Consider the following 20,233-nt stretch of genomic DNA (forward strand, 5'->3'; position numbering starts at 1 on the left):
GCCACTGTGCCGACCTGTGTGCTTCCATTGTAATAAGGCAGGTCATCTAAGAGCTGACTGCTGGAATCTACAGGGAAAGACTGTATGGTTATTCAGGATACACCCACTCAGTGAAGGAGAAAGGACCCTGATGGAAAGCACAGTTGAACACGTATTGGCTTTAACTGCAGCAGCAGTAAGACCCAGAAAACATACTGCTGCGGATGCAGGAAAATTTAATAGGATCCCTGAACGTTATCAAGATTTCATGTCTAAAGGGAGAATAACCTCATACCCGTCGAGTGGGGCAAGCAAGCCCATAGTAATCCTCAAGGATACAGGGGCCACCAGATCCCTTTTGCTGGGAAAAGGCATGACCTTTCCCCCAGAGAATGCAGTAAATACCTGAATGGTGGTGAATAGTATTGGAGGCCAGTGTGTGCCCATACCTTTACACTGGGTGCACTTGGAGCGTGACCCAGTTTCAGGTGACGGTAGGGATTCTCCCTAGTTTGCCTGTGGACCGAGTTGACCAGCTCCTAGGTAATGATCTGGCAGGGGTGAAGGTGGTAGCTTCCATAGTAGTGAAAGAGACACCGAAAGAGGTCAGAGAGACAAAGTCATTCTAACATTTCAGGTGGAACATAAAAACAGGAGGACATCAAGTGCCTCGATCCTATTCTGCCCGTCAGCTGGATCATGGCTGATCTGTATCTTAACTCTAAACACCTGGCATTGTTCCATAACACTTAATAACCTTGGCCTCACAAAAATAATCACTTCAATGTGACTATTAGTTATCAGAACTTTGAAAATCAGCTGTCAATAGCTGCAATACCTGCACATTAATAAAATATTAATTTAAAAAAGCAGCTTAAAAATTACAATTCTAAAAATCACAGAGCCAGAAAAATGTTGGCTCCACACAAAGGACAAGTCAACTAGCTCAGAAAGAAAACAAAGATTTGCATATATGTAGCACTCTTCATAGCCTCAGGACATCCAAAAACACTTTACAGCCAACTATGTACTTTTGAAGTGCAGTCACTGTTACAATGTAGGAAAAATGGCAGCCAATTTTGCAGAGCAAACTCCCACAAACAACAATGTGATAATGACCAGATAATCTGTTTTTATGATATTGATTGAAGGATAAATATAGGCCAGGACACCAGGTGGAACTCCCTTGCACATCTTCAAAGTAGTGCCATGGGAACATTTATGTCCAAATGAGGGGGCAGACAGGCCTTGGTTTAATGTCTCATCTGAAAGTTGGCACCTCTGACAGAGCTGGGATGGAGGCAGTTTCAAAGATAGGAAGGGGGAAAAAATCTCAGTGATTTAGACACAAAGCTAAGAATTTTAAATCAGAGGCCTGGGGGTTGTGGGGGGGGGGCGGGGGGGAGCGCGGCGGTGGGAAGACTGGGAACTAATGTGCATTGTGGAGGATAGGGGTTTTAAGTAGTAAGTCTTGGTACAGGACAGGATGCAGGCACTTTGGATGAGCTGAAGTTTACAGAGGGTGGAGGATAAGAGGCTGGCCAGACAAGTAATGAAATAGAGGAGTCTGGAGGAAACAAAGGCATGGATGAGTGTTGCAGCAAAATATGGATAAGGTAGGTGGAGGCAGGCAATGGTGGAGAGGTGAAAAGGGGGAGGGGGCAGGAAAGAGGAAAATACTGGCAATACGCAGAGTCTGGCAGCATCAGTTGAGGGAAAGCAGGGTTAACATTTCAGGTCAACAGCCTTTCATCAGAAAGGGGTAGGGACATCAAGAGTTGAGTGGGAATGGGATCAATGAAACTGGTGGGTTCTAGTGAACAAGTCGAGGCCGGACAGGATGTGAGGTAAGACAGGAGAGAAACACCCAGGTTTAAGGTTGGAAGCAGTGACAGAGAGGATGTCATGGATGATTTTTGGGTTGGTTCGGTGATGTGGTAGTGGCAGAAGCAGAAACCTGATCAGGGCACTGCAGGAAAGGTGGGCACGGATTGAGAGACAACATATTCCTGTACTGAGAGAGCTCTGCATTGTAGCAATACCACCTTTTGCTTGGACCATTAAGCTGAGCGTCCCACAGGCCTGACCTGAACAGAAAGATCCCACAGCATTATCTCAAAGACTTTTAGCACACCACCTGATCCCCAAGATTATATTACAGCTTTTTACTTACTCCAACTTGGCTTTTCTTTTAAGATGAGTTTTTTTTTGGTACTAACGTGAGATAATGCACTGCAGAGTCTGTTATCTGTGGATGTCTTGCTGAGGATATGCTAGTTACTATATCTAATGACCGATTTAGGGGTGTGGCACCAGTTCTGATGCAGTTCCATTGAGACATTAGCTTGTGTCTGGGAGGGCCAGTAATAAAATAATGTTTTGCTGTTATGAGACTAGGAAGTTATATTGCTTACCAGTATTATGAAGAGGAAAGCCTCTTTATTGCTTTATTGTACTTTATTGCTGTTAATACTATTCATTTGCAGACTTAGTTTTGCTGCACTTGCTACTTCTGAAGCAAAATCATTCTCAGTACTGTGAAGATGGTAATATTACAAATACTGCAAACTGGAAATTTCACCTAGGTCTTAGATGTTGGGGGTTCCCACCTACTGTGGACAGATTTTATTTGTGTAAATACTGACTAAGATAACACGGGGAGGGAAGAGGAAAGTTACTTGCATCTTAAGCAGTATTTGTAAAGTGGTCGATAAATAGTGTTAAAAATACTATATCTCAGACCTGAATCTTTCAGTTTCAGTAAGTTGGATAATATGTTTAACTTCTGTCAGTTGTGTGACATATTGGCCTAGATTTTGCATTCAGCAGCGAAGTGACTGTGCTCTTCGCTGACCTCCAAGAAAGTTGCCCAGAAGATCTAGCGAGCTCTGTGCTTTGGATTTCACTCTCCTGATAATTTTGTTCTGACGCTAGCCATGGGGATCGCTGGTGTCCAACAACAGTGATGCCATCAAGCAGGCTAATCACTTCACCTTGAAAAATTCTGACAGCAAGCCAAGATGTAACAAGCAGGTTTTATCATTCACTTTTTAATAACTTTACAGAATGTACAATAAAGATTGGAACATACACGTGGGATTAAGGTAGAAGCTGAAATATAAACTTTTAAAAATCGATTACTTTAAAATCTATAGAATTTTTATCGTGGATTGGACAAATTTGACATTTTGCAAGTAGAAAATTAGTTTTTCAGGGCCAGAGAAGTTATGTAGCAGTAATTATGACTTAGTACACTGATTTTTTTTTAAAGTAGGAGTTACACTCATTCAACAAAACTTAACTTTTTCCAGGGTTTATACAGTGAGAATAGTAGAGTAAAAAGTGAAGTACATGCCAATTCAGTGATTTCAAATTGGTTTCCATCTGCGAGGACTTCAACAGTGTACCGTGTGGAGGAGTGGGGAATCACTGCCAGCAACTTCTGGATTTCCTTGTTTAACTGCACATGTGCTGCTGCCAGAAATTGCTGTCAGCTTCGCAAAGTAATGATGGCAAAAGCTGACAGTTTTGCCATTGTTGCAACTGCAAAATGCAGGCCATTGCTTCAGTAAATTTTCTATGCTTAAAAAAAAACTGAACTGCTGTCATGCTTTAGGTGATATGGGATATCAAACATCAGAAACTGCGCTCCAGGTTTCACAATACCAGTGTGCAATGCCACGGGAGATATATTGTATTAAAAATGATGCAGAACATTTCATTGGTGTTCTTTAATTGCTGGCAGTAGTAAATGTTTGCTTTGTAGGTGAGAAGTCGGGGTTTACCAGATGATCATGTCGGCCCAGTCCGAATTATCGACATTGTAGGAATTGATACAAATATGTGTTGTGGAACACATGTATCAAATCTCAGTCATCTACAGGTGAGAATAATGTTAATATTTTTCTGTAATTCTGTAAATTACAGTAGCAATTTACTTGGAGACAGGAAGGAGAAAATTAATGTGGATATGCTTGGGCTTTTAATGTTCAGGTCCTTTTGATCTAGTTTCACACCAATAAGGATAAATTTTCCTCACAGTAAGGTGCATGGTTTCAAGTGTAAGGGATTCACAACTTACTGTTGTTTTACCTTTTATTAAGAGAAAATGTTATTTTCCTGAACAGCCAGTTATTCAATCTAGTAACCCAGTGCAAATTTTAATACCGGGGTTATCATCAAAGATAATCACTCGCAAATGGACATTCCCATGACTTCTGGCCTTCAGCACGCTCACATTCTATACTGGGTGGGACTTAGCTCTGATTTAGGACTAGTACTCTCATGATCTCAGAATACTAATGATTTCCTGTCCACTGCTGCTTTTCTAAAATCGTTACTGAATTTTCTGTATATATGGACCATATCATGTTTAGGCTACACTAATTGTTCAACACACAAACCAAGAGTGGGCAGCCTGAAGAGCAACAGCCCGTGAATTTAACTTTCTGTCCAATGAGGAGAAGCTTTGCAATCAGCACCTTTTTCTCCTCAAAATAGGTTTATTTTTCTCTCATATTAAATTTATAGTCATAGAAAGAGTCGTACAGCATAGAAACAGGCACTTCGGCCCACCACGTCCATGCCGACCATAATGCCTATCTATACTAATCCCACCTGCCTGCATTAATTCCATATCCCTCTATGCCTTGCTCATTCAAGTACCTGTCCAGATGCCTCTTAAATGTCGAATTTTAGAAAATCGAAGCTAGCAGATCCACTATATCTGCAGCTATCTATTTTAGAACCCTAGGATGTAGGCAATCAGGTCCTGGAGATTTTTCAGATTTTAGAATCATAGTCTCTTGAGTTTCTCCAATACTTTGTCTCTATGAATTTCCATAATTTCTCACTCTTTTTAGCTCCTAGGTTACTGTCCATTTCTGGTATGGAATGGTGTCTTCTACTGTGAAGACAGACACAAAATTTGTTCAATGCCTCTGTCTCATTCCCCATGATAATTTCTCCTGTCGCTGCGTCCAAGGGACCAACGTTTACTTTAGTTGCTCTCTTCTTTTTGATATATCTATAACAGCTCTTACAATCTGTTTGTGTTACTGGCTAGTTTACTCATTCTGTTTTTTCCCTTATCAACTTTTTGGTGGCCTTTTGCTGGTTTCTAAAACACTCCCAATCTTCAGACTTGTTACTTTTTTTGCAACATTGTAAGCCTTTCTTTTAATCTAATACTATCTTTAACTTCACAGAATCGTTACAGCTCAGGAGGCCATTCGGCCCATCGTGTCTGCACTGGCTCTCAAAAGAGCAATTCCCTCCGTCCCATTCCGCTACCTTCTCCCCAACTTCCTGAGTGAGCCACAGATGGGTCTTTCTGCTTGAGTTTTTGTTTTTCAACGGAATGTACTTTTGTTGAACATTTTGAATTGTTTCTTTAAAAGGTTTCCCACTGTTCATTTACTGCCATACCTTCCAGTCTATTTACCCAATTAACCTTAGCCAGCTCTCCCCTCATACCTTCGCAATTGGCTTTAAGTTTAAGATTCTGGTTTGTGATTGAAATGTGTCACTTGCAAACTTAATATGGAATTCAATCAGTGCTACCCCTGCTCCCTTGCTATTCTGTCTTTCTGAAATAGTGTACCCTGGAATATTTATTTCCCAATCTTGATCACCATGTAACCATGTCTCTGTAATGGCGATCAGATCCAAATCAGGTACCTCTAGTTGTGCCACTAGTTCATCTATCTTATTGCAGTTGCCTGTCAGAGAAACATTTCATTTTTTTTTGCTTCAATTACCTTACTTGCTGATGGACAATTTCTGTTAAATTCTGTCCCTTCTTGTCCCATTCTGCTTTTCTTTACCCACGCTATACTGTTCCAATGCCTTGGCCTTTCTCTTTGGATTTCTAAATGTCACCTCTTCTGCACACTCCCCCCACTCTTAGTTCACACCTCTAATCTTATCTGCTCGCTCACTCTTGAGGTTATAAGCATTGCCACTTCCTGTCACACCCTGATTATCATTAGCCTTATTGCCTCTCTTGCCCCTCTTGCCTTCTTTCTCCTTAAATCATCACATCTTCCCTCAGTTAATCCCTCGCACCCCCCAGCACCACCCCCCCCCCCACTATTTAGTTTAAAGCCCTCTCTATTGCTCTAATTATACGACTCACCAGAACACTGGTCCCAGCACAGTTCAGGTGTACACCATCCCAACAGTATAGCTCCCACTTTCCCCTGTACTGGTGCCAATGCCCATGAATCGAAAAAGCCATTTCTCTCATTTAAAGAGGAGATTCTGAGTACTGTTGAGGTACATTCCCAAGAGTGGGGGGGGGGGGGGGGTGGAAAGGCAGGACAAACAAAACCGCAGCACCCTGGATGACAAAAGAGATAGTAAAATGAAGCAGAAAAGGGTTGTGTATGACACATCAGGTGGATAATACAAGTGAGAACCAGACTGAATATAGAAAGTTCAGTGGAAAGTAAAAAAAAAGGAAATAAGAGAAGAGAGTATGGGAGACTGGCACCCAACATTAAAGGGAATCAAAGAGTCTTCTAAAAGCATATAAATAGTAAAAAGGTAGCAAGTGGAGGGTCGGACTGATTAGGGATCAAAAAGGAGATTTCAGCATGGACGCAGAGGGCATGGCTGAAGTACTAAATGAGCAGTTTGCATCTGTCTTTACCAAGAAGTTGCCCAAGTTATAATGAAAGACGAGGTAGTAAGACAAGGGATTGACTAAAAATTGATAAAGAGGAGGTATTAGAAAGGACGGCTATACTTAAAATTGATAAGTCGCCAGGACCAGATCAGATCCACCCGAGGATATTGAGGGAAGGGTGGAAACTGTGAACACACTGGCCATAAATCTTCCGATCCTCCTTAGATACTGGGGTGGTGCCAGAAGACTGGAGAATTGCAAATGTTACACCCTTGTTCAAAAAAGGCTGTAAGGATAAGCCCAGAAACTACAGGTCATTTAGTTTAACCTTGATGGTGGGAAAGCTTTTAGAAATGATAATATTGTCCCAGGTTAACAGTCACTTGGATAAATGTGCATTAATTAAGGAAAGCCAGCACAGATTTGTTAAGGGCAAATTGTGTTTAACTTGCTTGATTCAGTTTTTTTGATGAGGAAATAGTGAGTTGATGAGGGTAATGTGCTTGGTAAATGTTATTTTATCTAGAAATCAGTTTGCACATTAAATAGACATAATTTTAAATAAAAACAGAATGTTATAAATACTCATGTCAGGCAGCATCTCTGTAGAGAGAAGCAGAGTTAACATTTCAGGTCAATGACCTTTCATCAGAACTGTTCTGATGAAAGGTCATCACCTGAAACATTAATGCTGGTTCTCTCTCTACAACTGCTGTCTGACCTGCTGAGTATTTGCAGCATTCTCTTTTCTTTCAGATTTCCAGCATCTGCAGTATTTTGCTTTTGAGTTTGTATGTAACAGTTTTATTTGTTTACTAGATATTAAGCCATTTACTTCGGCACCTTCCGTATTGCTTGTGATTGAATTTAGTGTAGCGCCATTATGTAGTTACGTAATCCTCAATCCTTTCCCTCCTGAGTCAGCGATTCCTTTCAACTGATCAGACCTAAAGCTTGGCAGAATTATTTTTGCCAATGATCTAATTGTAGCTCTGATAATCTGTATGTCTTGGTCTATTGTTCAGGCCGTTAAACTTTTAGGGACTGATAAAGGGAAGAAGAACAAAACAAACTTGATTTTCCTTGCTGGGAACCGAGTGCTAAAATATGCTGAGAAAAGTTACACAGTGGAAAAGGCTTTAACATCACTTCTGAAGTAAGTGGAATGCTCCTCCCGGGAAATCATGATGTAAAGCAGCTGAAATTATTTCTATGCTGTATTGGCTTGTTTATAGAATTGTACTCTTTTCCAAGAAATTTATTAATTGTTAAATATCAATAGAGTGAAAATACAAATTGCTTCTGAAATATAACTTTAAAATTTGATCTATTGACAATTTTTATACAGACATTGCAGCATTGGGAGTTTGAATATATGGCTGCAGCTTATGGCTTATTAGTGAGGATAGATAACAAGATTGAACAGCTTTGATTCATTTTGCTGGATGTGAGAGAGCTGAGGAGGCTGAGTTCTGAGGATATCTGGAGCTGCTTTTGTATCACTGCGCAGGTCTTAGGAGAGCAGTCTTTGGTATTTATGTTCTAGTAACGTGCATCACAGCGTGTAAAGCATGCACTGCCTGACTGTGACACTGGCCAGAGAGCCTACTTGAAGTACCAGTGTCAAGGCCACCAGAATGCATTTTCCAGTCAACAATGGGCTGACAATACAACATTGTGTCATGATTTCAGAACAGGATATATCACTGCACAACAGTGAGTTTGCTGGGGAATAGACAAAACAGCAGTTAGGAAGAGCTTTGTTTTTTAAATAGCATCTTCTGGGCTGCAGGTCGTTACAAAGCTAACAAGCTTAGCTAGCAGTTGGCACTGACTGTGTGCAAAACCCATGTGTCAGGAACAGTTGAGATGAAATAAAAAGTTAGATTCTGCAGCAGTAAATGTATCTTAAATAATTGTCTAAGGACTACGCGGGGAGGGAGAAACGCAATCCAACTATGGCCAACTCTTCTATGTCTTGACAGAATGTAGCAAGAATATCATATGCTGTTCGAAACATTGATGGGTGACATTGAATAAGTTGTTTAGAATTTCTGTGGATTGCTATCTCTTTGCAAGTGAGTTTGGTTGTGAATTTTGTTCATTCAATTTTGCAGGAATGGCCCAGAGGAACATGTTGAAGCTGTGGACAAACTGCAAAAATCAGTCAAATTGCTACAGAAGGTATTGCTGATAATTCAGTCTGACTGTACAAGTTGCCACTAATATAATCTAAATTTTGAAATGACTGCAGTGAAAATGTTCTTCAGGGAAGCTTTTGAGGAAAAGAATGAGCTGATAAGAGATGAGCAATGGTGTTGTGCCAGAAAAATTTTGAACTGTTAAAAATAGTTTGCGCCTAGAATTTTAAGCTCTTTTAAAGGTTTATAATCCAATTCCAAAATACAATAGGCGGAAGATTACCATTTCTCTATCTGTTAATTTAGCAGGTAAGTCAATGGCTACTACAAAATAGGGGGAGGACGAATGCTATGCTAACACTTTAAGCATTTGTGTGCTGATATCACCAGCAATAATTTCCAGGCTAATATTTCAAGTTTCACATATTACAAATGGTTATTGAAGATTTAAGTGAGTTCAGTAGGAAAGGCCTTCACCAAGTGGACATCCATTATCTGTTACCTGCAACATAAAGAATGGGTTTATGATTTCATTCCTCGTGAAGAACAAAGGACAATGCCCCCAAATGTACATTTTCAGTTAGTTGTGACTGGATTAGCAGCAGTTTTGTATAGATTGAGGGCATTAGGTTGGAAAGGGAATATAAATGACATCTTCTGTTGCTTGCGAAGATGCATTGTTCTGCATTTGCACTTGTTAAAGTCATATCTGATGTCATCAGCTTCAACTCAAGCTATATCTCCTCTTCATCCATTTCTGTGCAAGTGTCACGCGTAATTCTTTCAACCACTAGATCTTTGGGAGCAGAGTTAAGGTCGACAGATCAATTTGCAAAGTACTTGATGTTTGATCATTGTAGTTTATCTAATTTACACTTTCTGTTCTGTTACAAACAATGTTAGCGCACAAAATACTTAGATTTAATAAAATCATATCCCTGTGTGAGAGTCTCATGCTCGGAAAATACATTGGGTATCTGGATGCAGAACTCAATGGGGCCTTCAGGATTTTGTGCCTATTTACAGTTACTACTTCTTTGGCCTCCTTATCTCGAGAGACAATGGGTACGCGCCTGGAGGTGGTCAGTGGTTTGTGAAGCAGCGCCTGGAGTGGCTATAAAGGCCAATTCTAGAGAGACAGGCTCTTCCGCAGGTGCTGCAGAGAAATTTGTTTGTCGGGGCTGTTGCACAGTTGGCTCTCCCCTTGCGCCTCTGTCTTTTTTCCTGCCAACTACTAAGTCTCTTCGACTCGCCACATTTTAGCCCCGTCTTTATGGCTGCCCGCCAGCTCTGGCAAACGCTGGCAACTGACTCCCACGACTTGTGATCAATGTCACAGGATTTCATGTCGCGTTTGCAGACGTCTTTAAAGCGGAGACTTGGACGGCCGGTGGGTCTGATACCAGTGGCGAGCTCACTGTACAATGTGTCTTTGGGGATCCTGCCATCTTCCATGCGGCTCACATGGCCAAGCCATCTCAAGCGCCGCTGACTCAGTAGTGTGTACAAGCTGGGGATGTTGGCCAGTTAATGGGCAGGTATACCATGAGGCCTGCTGCCTTCTGCTCCTGAAATCCCAACATACACACATTGCGTATAGGACTATATCGGGAAGAAAACCTTTGTAAAGTCTACCTTCAAATCATATTTGGGGTATGTATTCTACGGCTGCCAGTACAAGCTCTACTGTATTTTATTTTGAGCACTATTAGGGACAAATTCAACTCTTGGGTGGAACTTTCACGTAATTTTTTTTTCTTGTGTTCTGAAGAACAATCTAAATCTGCTCAGGGACTTGGCTCTGTTGACAGCAAAAAGCTTTCAGAATGATCCGAACAAGGGCAAGATATTAGTTTTGCATAGGTGAGTAAATTGATACTTTGCCAGTATTCTCTGTATATACAGTAAGTATGATTTGCGTTTAGAACACCGCTCTTGTGTTCTTTCACTGAAAACAGTAGCAGCTTATGCAGGTCACAATTTTGCTTTTTTTTTAGTTCGGTTGGCATCCTTCCATCTATGAAAGATGATGGACACGCAGCAAGCAATCCGTTTAAATGGGGTGTCTTCTCTTGGTGCACCTTTGTTGATTGCCGTGAAGGCCAATCCTTGTGAGGCAGGCTCTGCCACAAGTACCACATGTGAAGCTACAAAGACTCGTGGACTGTCTCTCCCGTGTCTGTAACTTATTCTCCTTGACTATAAGCATCAAGAAAACCATGGTCATGGGACAAGGTGTTGCATCTCTGCCCTGATTACATGAAATAACACCCCACTGGAAGTGGCTAGAAAATTCTGCTATCTTGGGCCCATGGTGACAGACGATCTGTCCCTTGATGCAGAGCTTGATACGCGCATTTTATTTTTAGAATGCCATGTCATAAAATGAATGCGGGTCACGTAACATGCTCATCCTTACTTGCAATGGGAGAATGCATGTGGTGAAATGTTCATTAATCTAAAAGTAATTTAATGATTTAAACAATTCACACAAGCATCAAAAAAAATCAATAGCTGCTGCAACCTTTTAACTCTCAGTATCAAGGCAGAGGAGTGATCAGCTCCCTCATAGCTCTTGAAGTTTCTTCTTGTTTTTGGGCATCCTTTCTCTAAGCAAAGCTTCTTAAGGCTCCTCCAGCTCCGGTAAAGAATCTGCTAAAATGTCCCATTTTTATGGTTTTTGCCAGATGGAATATGAGTTAAAGTTAAGAGAAGCCCTATTTTAGCCACTCACCCACTGCTGCAATGATGGCTGTTGGCTCGGCCACTCAATACCGTGTGAACTTGGATGCAGCCTTTCCACAGTGAAGCCTCCTGTCTGTATGAAATCTGTGTGTGAAATCTTCTGTTGCCTCTTGTCCATGTGAAGCTAGATGGTATACTTTTAGCTGTCTTTCTCAAGTAAGTTGTGAGAACCAAAGGCCTGTTCGAAGCTTCTTGAAGTTTCTGTACACTGCCTTTTTGTAGTTTAAACTTCAAATGTCCATTGTTAGTGCAGTGTAGACAGAGCTTTACAATTCATAGAATAAAAGACTTGTATTTATATAGTGTCTTTCACAACCTCAGGACATCCTGAAGTACTTTCAAAATGTAGTCACTGTTGTAATGTTGTGCTCTTACAGCACTTAAACTGTGCTGTACCTGACCTGGAGTGTTTGATGCTGATACTGATGCCTGATGTAGCGTCTTGTTCCCAGCATTAACATCCCCTTAACTTTGAGTACAAAAATTTACACAAAAAGCAAGTTTAATATAGCATAATGGGAATGCTGCAGTATGTATAATGTGAACAACTATCTATATTCTCATACAGCCGTTGTTTGGCGTGGGAATTGTGTATTATGAATTGCCCTTTTAATGTTGTCATACCTATTTCTATTCATTTTCTTTCAGAAAAGATGGGGACAATGAATTTATGAACATTATAGCAAATGAAGTTAGTGCTGAGGTAAGGTGGAGCATCTTTATTAACAGTATAAAATGGAGATTATGAAATCCATTTTTGTTTGTTCTACAGATTCTTATTGATCCCATTAGTCTGTCATCTTCATTCATTGCCTCTCTTACTCCCACTAATGTTTACAATCCTCATCTATTGTCTTGTATTACTGGCGCTCCAGATTTCTTTTTGCTTTGCCCCTTGCTTTCTTATTGTGTTACTGCTTGTTCAAATCCTCTGGTGTTTTTTCTACTTCTCCACAAATCATTCCCTCCCCAACTGAATGTGTCAGTGAGCTGGCTGTTCTCACATTCCCGCTACTGTGGAGTTGGTTGTTCTGAGCCTTGTGAGCTGACAGTCTCCAGTTTCCTGTGTGACAAGTGCTGTGCTGCTTCATTGTACCTTTCTTCCGATGGCAGCAAGCATCGGATATGAGATGAGTTTGGCTGTCTCATTCCTTTGCTATTTTCGCAAGTAGCCAGCACAAAACTAGCCATAATTTGTCAATAATTGGTACTAAATATGCAATCCCATTCAGTAACATGGCTGGATTGGGAAAAATCCCAATGGATTGGCATTTATATAGCACCTTTCACAACCGTCAGATGCCACATAGTGCGTTGCAGCCAATGAAGTACTTGTAATCACTGTAGTAATATAGGAGACACAGTAGCAACTTGTGCACAGTAAGCTCCCACAAACAGAAATGTGACATTGACCAGATAATCTCTCTTCATGATGTTGATTGAGGGATAAATATTGGCCATGACACCAGGAATAACTCTTCTGCTCCTCTTCAAAGTAGTGCCATGGGATCTTTTACGTCTACCTGAGAGGTCGGATGGGACCACAATTTAGTATCTCATTCGAAAGATGGCTCCTCTGACATTGCAGTACCCTTTGTGCTCAAGTCCTGCAGCGGGACTGAAGCCCAGAACCTTCTGACTCAGGTGACAGTGCTACCAACTGAGCCATGGCTGACAGTATAAGAATGTCACACTAGTGCAACTCTTGTGTAGCTGAGGTCAAAGAGCACTGCTAGATCAAACTTGTGGAACTTTTTACCTAACCCCTTCTGTGCTAAAGTTGTCTGACCTCAGACTTTTAGCACTGGTGCCAGATTCAAAAGGAGAACACAGTTTCATTTCCCAGTACTGATGCATATCACCTTGATAAACACAAAAAATGTTAAACACCTTAAAGATCAACTGCTGTTTATTGTGTTTCATCCTCAGGTAGTACTTCTGTTCCTAACAGTTGGTGATGAAAAAGGAGCAGGATTATTCCTGTTAGCAGGTCAGGTGGATGCTGTTGAAGCACTAGGATCAAAGTAAGATTCTATTGTCTGGTTTCTGTAACTGTTGAGGCAACTTGCACAATGGCTATTTTATTGCACCTTATTTTAGAAGAATTTTTTTTTTTACATAATATTGATTGTGAAATGATACTTTGAGTCCCTCTTATCAAACAGTCTCATAAAAGAGTGAACATTCTGTAACTGTTAGTTCAGCAGTTATGGACGTTTAGATTTCAGCACTAGACAGTCTTAATACTCAAATCTAATACTCTAATAAATCTAATAATGAGGATCTATCTGATCCTAGTTTAAAGGTGGGACTTTTGTTAATAGTATATCCCTTCGTAGAACTGAAATCCAACTTAATCCTGGATTTTTCTTTTTTTTGCTGCACCAAACTTTTGGATAAGTATGTGACAATGCTAATGTCATGGGTGTGGCGGATGTTTGCTGTTTCATCCTTCCAGTTGAAGGAAGCTGGGGATTAGTGAGAGCCAGGGAACCAGTCGAGAGTTTTGTTTATAGTAGATGGTAGAAATGAGAATTTTAAGATGCTACTGTAAAAATGAAGTTGCTTTCTGGTAATGGCTTCAAGTCCACACACACATTTGGCAGTTACTGTAAGAAATTTGAATGAGGTTTGTCAGTTCTCTCCTGAGTTACTTAGAGACTTCCAATTTTCCTCTGATTGGAAGTTAGAAACTGACATTCCATTCTCATAGATACTCTCTGGGGAGGGTGGAGTCTTTGCCTCATCCAATTAGGTTACCAACTGGTAAAGGGAATGAAGCTAAGGGACGGTGGGGATAGATTAGTAATGCAAAAATAAAATTGTTATCGGACACTGTCAATCTTACAAGTAGTGAAAACAGGTGAAATACAGATACAGATTTATTGAGCAAAAGCAGTTACTAGAAAATAGCATAAAAACATAACGGGAGCAGGAGTCGGCCATTTGGCCCCTCGAACCTGCTCTGCCATTAAATTAAATCATGGCTGATCTGATTGTGGCCTTTACTGCACTTTCCTGCTTGCCCCCCCATAACCCTTGACTCACTTAACATAGAACAGTACAGCACAGTACAGGCCCTTCGGCCCACGATGTTGTGCCGAACCTTTAACCTACTGTAAGATCAAACTAACTACCTACCCTTCATTCTACTATTATCCATGTACCTATCCAAGAGTCGCTTAAATGCCCCTAATGTATCTGCTTCTACTACCACCGCTAGCAGCGCATTCCATGCACCCACCACTCTCTGTGTAAAGAACCTACCTCTGACATCTCCCCGAAACCTTCCTCCAATCACCTTAAAATTATGCCCCCTGGTGATAGCCCTTTCCACCCTGGGAAAAAGTCTCTGGCTATCCACTCTATCTATGTCTCTCATCATCTTGTACCCCTCTATCAAGTCACCTCTCATCCTTCTTCGCTCCAATGAGAAAAGCCCTAGCTCCCTCAATCTTTCTTCGTAGGACATGCCCTCCAGTCCAGGCAGCATCCTGGTAAATCTCCTCTGCACCCTCTCTAAAGCTTCCACATCCTCCCTATAATGAGGCGACCAGAACTGAACACAATATTCCAAGTGTGGTCGAACCAGGGCCTTATAGAGCTGCAGCATAACCTCGCGGCTCTTAAACTCAATCCCCCTGTTAATGAAAGCCAACACACCATACGCCTTCTTAACAACCCTATCAACTTGGGTGGCAACTTTGAGCGATCTATGGACATGGACCCCAAGATCCCTCTGTTCCTCCACACTACCAAGAATCCTGTCTTTAAGCCTGTATTCCGCATTCAAATTCGACCTTCCAAAATGAATCACTTCACACTTTTCCAGGTTGAACTCCATCTGCCACTTCTCAGCCCAGCTCTGCATCCTGTCAATGTCCCATTGCAACCTACAACAGCCTTCCACACTATCCACAACTCCAGCAACCTTCGTGTCATCGGCAAACTTGCTAACCCAGCCTTCCACTTACTCATCCAAGTCATTTATAAAAATCACAAAGAGCAGAGGTCCCAGAACAGATCCTTGTGGAACACCACTGGTCACCGAGCTCCATGCTGAATACTTTCCATCTACTGCCACCCTCTGACTTCTATGGGCCAGCCAATTTTGTATCCAGACAGCCAACTTTCCCTGTATCCCATGCCTCCTTACTTTCTGAATGAGCCTACCATGGGGAACCTTATCAAACGCCTTGCTAAAATCCATATACACCACATCCACTGCTCTTCCTTCATCAATGTGTTTTGTCACATCTTCAAAGAATTCAATAAGGCTTGTGAGGCATGACCTGCCCCTCACAAAGCCATGCTGACTGTCTCTAATCAAACCATGCTTTTCCAAATAATCATAAATCCTGTCTCTCCGAATCCTCTCCAGTAATTTGCCCACTACCGACGTAAGACTGACTGGTCTATAATTCCCAGGGTTATCCCTATTCCCTTTCTTGAACAAGGGAACAACATTTGCCACCCTCCAATCATCCGGTACTACTCCAGTGGACAGTGAAGACGCAAAGATCATCGCCAAAGGCACAGCAATCTCTTCCCTCGCTTCCCGTAATATCCTTGGGTATATCCCGTCTGGCCCCGGGGACTTATCTGTCCTCATATCTTTCAAAATCTCCAGCACATCCTCCCTCTTAACCTCAACCTGTTCGAGCATATCGGCCTGTTCCACACTGTCCTCACAAACGACCAGGTCCCTCTCACTAGTGAATACTGAAGCAAAGTATTCATTTAGGACCTCCCCTACCTCCTCCGACTCCAGGTACAAGTTCCCTCCACTATCCCTGATCGGCCCTACCCTCACTCTGGTCATCCTCTTGTTCCTCACATAAGTATAGAACGCCTTGGGATTTTCCTTAATCCTACCCGCCAAGACCCGTCAATCTTCTAAACTCCAATGAGTATAGGCCCAACCTGCTCAACCTTTCCTCATTAGACAAACCCCTCATCCCAGGAATCAGCCTGGTGAACCTTCTCTAAACTGTTCCCAATGCAAGTATGTCCCTCCTTATGGAGATCAAAACTGTACACTGTACTCTATAGGTGCAGTCTCACCAATGTCCTGTACAGTTGTAACAGGACTTCCTACTTTTATACTCCATTCCCCTTGCAATAAAGGCCAACATTCAATTTGTGTTCCTAATTACTTCCTGTACCGCATGATGACTTTTTGTGATTCATGCACAAGGACACCCAGGTCCCTCTACCGCAGCATTCTGCAGACTCTCCATTTAAATAACATTCTACTTTTCTGTTCTTGCTGCCAAAGTGGACAACCTCACGTTTTCCCACATTATACTCCATCTGCCAAATTTTTGCCTACTCGCTTGACCTATCTAAATCCCTTTGCAGACTCTTTGCATCCTCCTCACAACTTGCTTTCCTACCTATCTTCGTATCGTCAGCGAATTTGGCTACAATACAATGGGTTCCTTCATCCAAGTCATTACTATAGATCATAAATGGTTAAAGCCCCAGCACTGATCCCTGTGGAACTCCACTAGTTACAGTTTGCCATCCTGAAAATGACCCATTTATCTTGACTCTCTGTTTCCTGTTAGTTAGCCAGACCTTTATTCAGGTTAATATATCACCCCAAAACACCGTGAGCTCTTATCATGTGTAGTAACCTTTTATGTGGTACTTTATCGAATGCCTTTTAGAAATCCAAATATACTACATCTACTGGTTCTCCTTTATCCACCCTGCTTGATACATCCTGAAAGAACACTAATAAATTTGTCAAAGACTATTTCCCTTTCACAAAACCCTGTTGACTTCTGCCTGATTATGTTGTGATTTTCTAGATGTCCTGATACTCCATCGTTAATAATGGATTCTAGTATTTCCCCAATGACAGACATTAGGCTAACTGGTCTATAGTTTCCTGCTTTCTGTCTCCCTTCTTTCTTGAACAGAGGTGTTACATGTGTAGTTTGCCAATCTGCTGGGACGTTTCCAGAATGTAGGGAATTTTGGAAGATTACAACAAATGCATCCACAATGCAACTTCCTTTAAGCCCTCGGATACAGGCCATCAGGTCCAAGGGATTTGTTGGTTTCAATAAACTTGGCAGGAGAAAGTATTTCACTGGCTGATTACTTAATGGATGTCTTGCTTTGATCTTCCAACACAGGGTTGCTCAAATCCTTGATGGAAAAGGCGCTGGAAAACGGGGACGTTATCAGGGTAAAGCAAACAAGATGAGCAAACGGCCAGAGGTGGAGGCCCTCCTTCAGCAATATGTGAACACACTGGACACAAAAGAAGAATGAATACAGGCAATGAAAACTGATGTAAATTTACATGTACAGTATCTTTATCTTGCCTAAAAATTTCTTCCTCTTACCCCTAAGCAAAGTGTTCATTTAAATTTAGTCTGACTGTACATTTGCACTCCACAACTACATTTTTCAGTGTGACATTGGTACCAAGGCCTGAAACTGGCTCTGAAGGGAAGTGGAGTAAGATGATCATCTCCAGGGAGTGTCTTTCCTCTTCCTTGACATGTTGGGCGGGGCCCCGACTCCAGATTTAGCTGTATTTACAGTATAACTGGGGTCAGTACAAAGTGAAACTGCTTTGCACCAACACAATGGTCAGAGTGTGAATGCATCCATAATCTCTCCATTCATAAATTAACAAAGTCTTATGCTATTCTGTACTTGGCGTGCAGTACAATAAATGTATCATTTCTGTCTTTAAAGTGAAGTTGTTTTGAAACTCTTTCATTTGTAAATATCTCAGTCTCCTGCTGAGCCTGTGACTGGCCACTGGTTATACTGGTTTTTCAGCTTCAGTCTGTTACTGGCAGAAAATCATTTCATCTGGGCTGATAAACTTCTGCTGCTTCCGGATTTTATGCTGTCCTCCAACTTTGCCATCATCTTTCTATCCTTCCAACTGACTCCATACACCTCCTGGATCTTCCTTCCTATGAAAATGTCTCCATCAGTCCGTCCTCCACTACTCTACCCTCAAATAGCATCTGGGCTCCACTTGCTCAACCTGTCTCCGAACTCGGACAGCAGTTCGTCGATGCCTCATGCTGAGTCCACCTTACCTACTTCACTGTTATCCCAACACCTCTGACTTAATTCTGGACTCCTTCCCATTTGCTATTAGGTTTTAATCTAAGCAGACTTGTATAACTTGAGCTCTCCCTGAGTCCATTTGCATGCGCATTTGGCTGTCACTCCAGACCTGAGCCCATTACACTATTCCCACTTTTTCTCTTTATCCCTCCTGGATTCTCTTCTATCATCATGCCTCCCTTCAATTCTCCACTCTCAAGTACTCTGTCCTCCCAATTCCCTACCCTAACCTCAGTCCTCGACCTTCCTGCTTTCTTGCTGTTGTTTCAGCCTTGACTCCCTGTTAGATAAGCCTACAGCTTCCCTCTGTGCTTCGCTTGGCATCCTCTGATGGGCTCATCGAGGCACTCAGCACTGGCTCATTATTAGCACCAATCTCAATTGCCCTATCCCACTCTCCCATCAACCTTCCTGCTCAGTGTGCCCGCTGGGGCTAATCTTGCCAAGCTTCTTCCTGTCCAACTTGCCCCTCCCACTGCTGACGCTGTGGACTCTGCCAGCAGATCAGTTCTCACCACCCCTCTTTGCATTTCCCTCCAGAATGTCCATTCACTTGTGAACAAGGCCCTTGCCATTCGTGAACCTATTGTGGATGGCTGCATGAACATCATGGCCTTAACGGAAATCTGGCTGAGGGGTGATGACTCCTTGCCCCTTAATGAAGCTTCTCCATCTGGCTACAACTTCCATCACTTGCCCCGCCAAGACCATCGTGGTGGCAGTGTAGTACTTATCACCAGGTCACACCTTCCTTGGCGTGACCCCTACTCCTGTGGCATGTTTTGAGCATCTCACTTTGTTCCACCCCTCTCACCTCTCATTCAAAATCATTGTTCTCTATTGCCCTTCCAAGTATGATTTAAAAAAACAATACGCTCACAGAGATGTCTTCACTGCTTTTCTCCCTCAGCCTCTGCACCAAATGAGCTCATCCTCTGTGATTTTCAACTTCCATCTCAACTCATCATGTTCTGTCTCTTCTGAGTTCTCTGCCCTCTTATCCTCCCAAAATTTCTCCCTCCATGTAAACTCCCCAAACCATACTCACAGACGCGCCCTTGACCTTGCCACCTCCCATGGTCTTCCTAGTCCTATTGTATCAGTTACAGATAATACCATCTCTGATCACTTCCTTATATCACTCAGTACTCACATCCCCCTTCCATGCCTCAACACTACTTCCTGTATCTGCCCTTGGAAAAAACTATCCCCCAATTCACTGACTACTTCACTTTCAAGAACCCAACTGTCTTTGCCACTAAGATCAAGACCATCTGATCAGCTGCCTCCCTTTCACTAGTCCACCCGTTTAAACTTCCTCTAATGTTCCCCTGTGTCTAGCCCTGAACTCGCATCTTTCTCTAGTTTCTAACATCATGCCCTCTCTGAGCTCATCTCGTCCATGAGACCCATCTCCTGCACCCTCGATCCTATTCCCACGACACTGCTGATCGCCCACCTTCCCCTCCTGGTCCCCATGTTCGCTGTTATTGTTAACAGTTCTCTTTCTTCAGTTGTTGTCCCTCTCTCCAAATCTGCCATTATCTCCCATCTCCTTAAAAAAAAAAGCAACCCTTGACTCCACCATCCTTGAAAACTACCATCCCATCTCTAACCTCCCTTTCCTCTCCAAAGT

General features: G+C 42.1%; 1 protein-coding gene across 1 annotated transcript in view; it reads left to right on the top strand.

Annotated features, from left to right (window-relative positions):
• The window catches only part of aarsd1 (alanyl-tRNA synthetase domain containing 1), a 31,560-nt gene extending 11,528 nt beyond the window's left edge, over positions 1-20,032 (top strand). Inside the window, exons 6-12 of the mRNA XM_068013391.1 lie at positions 3,746-3,862; positions 7,633-7,763; positions 8,725-8,791; positions 10,520-10,611; positions 12,142-12,196; positions 13,423-13,517; positions 17,640-20,032. Coding sequence (XP_067869492.1) covers positions 3,746-3,862; positions 7,633-7,763; positions 8,725-8,791; positions 10,520-10,611; positions 12,142-12,196; positions 13,423-13,517; positions 17,640-17,778 — 696 coding nt within the window. The 3' untranslated portion in view covers positions 17,779-20,032. The remainder of the gene's footprint in view (positions 1-3,745; positions 3,863-7,632; positions 7,764-8,724; positions 8,792-10,519; positions 10,612-12,141; positions 12,197-13,422; positions 13,518-17,639) is intronic.
• Positions 20,033-20,233: the final 201 nt, after the last annotated feature.

The sequence above is a fragment of the Heterodontus francisci genome, chromosome 33 (assembly GCF_036365525.1).
Source record: "Heterodontus francisci isolate sHetFra1 chromosome 33, sHetFra1.hap1, whole genome shotgun sequence".
Taxonomy (NCBI): Eukaryota; Metazoa; Chordata; class Chondrichthyes; order Heterodontiformes; family Heterodontidae; genus Heterodontus; species Heterodontus francisci.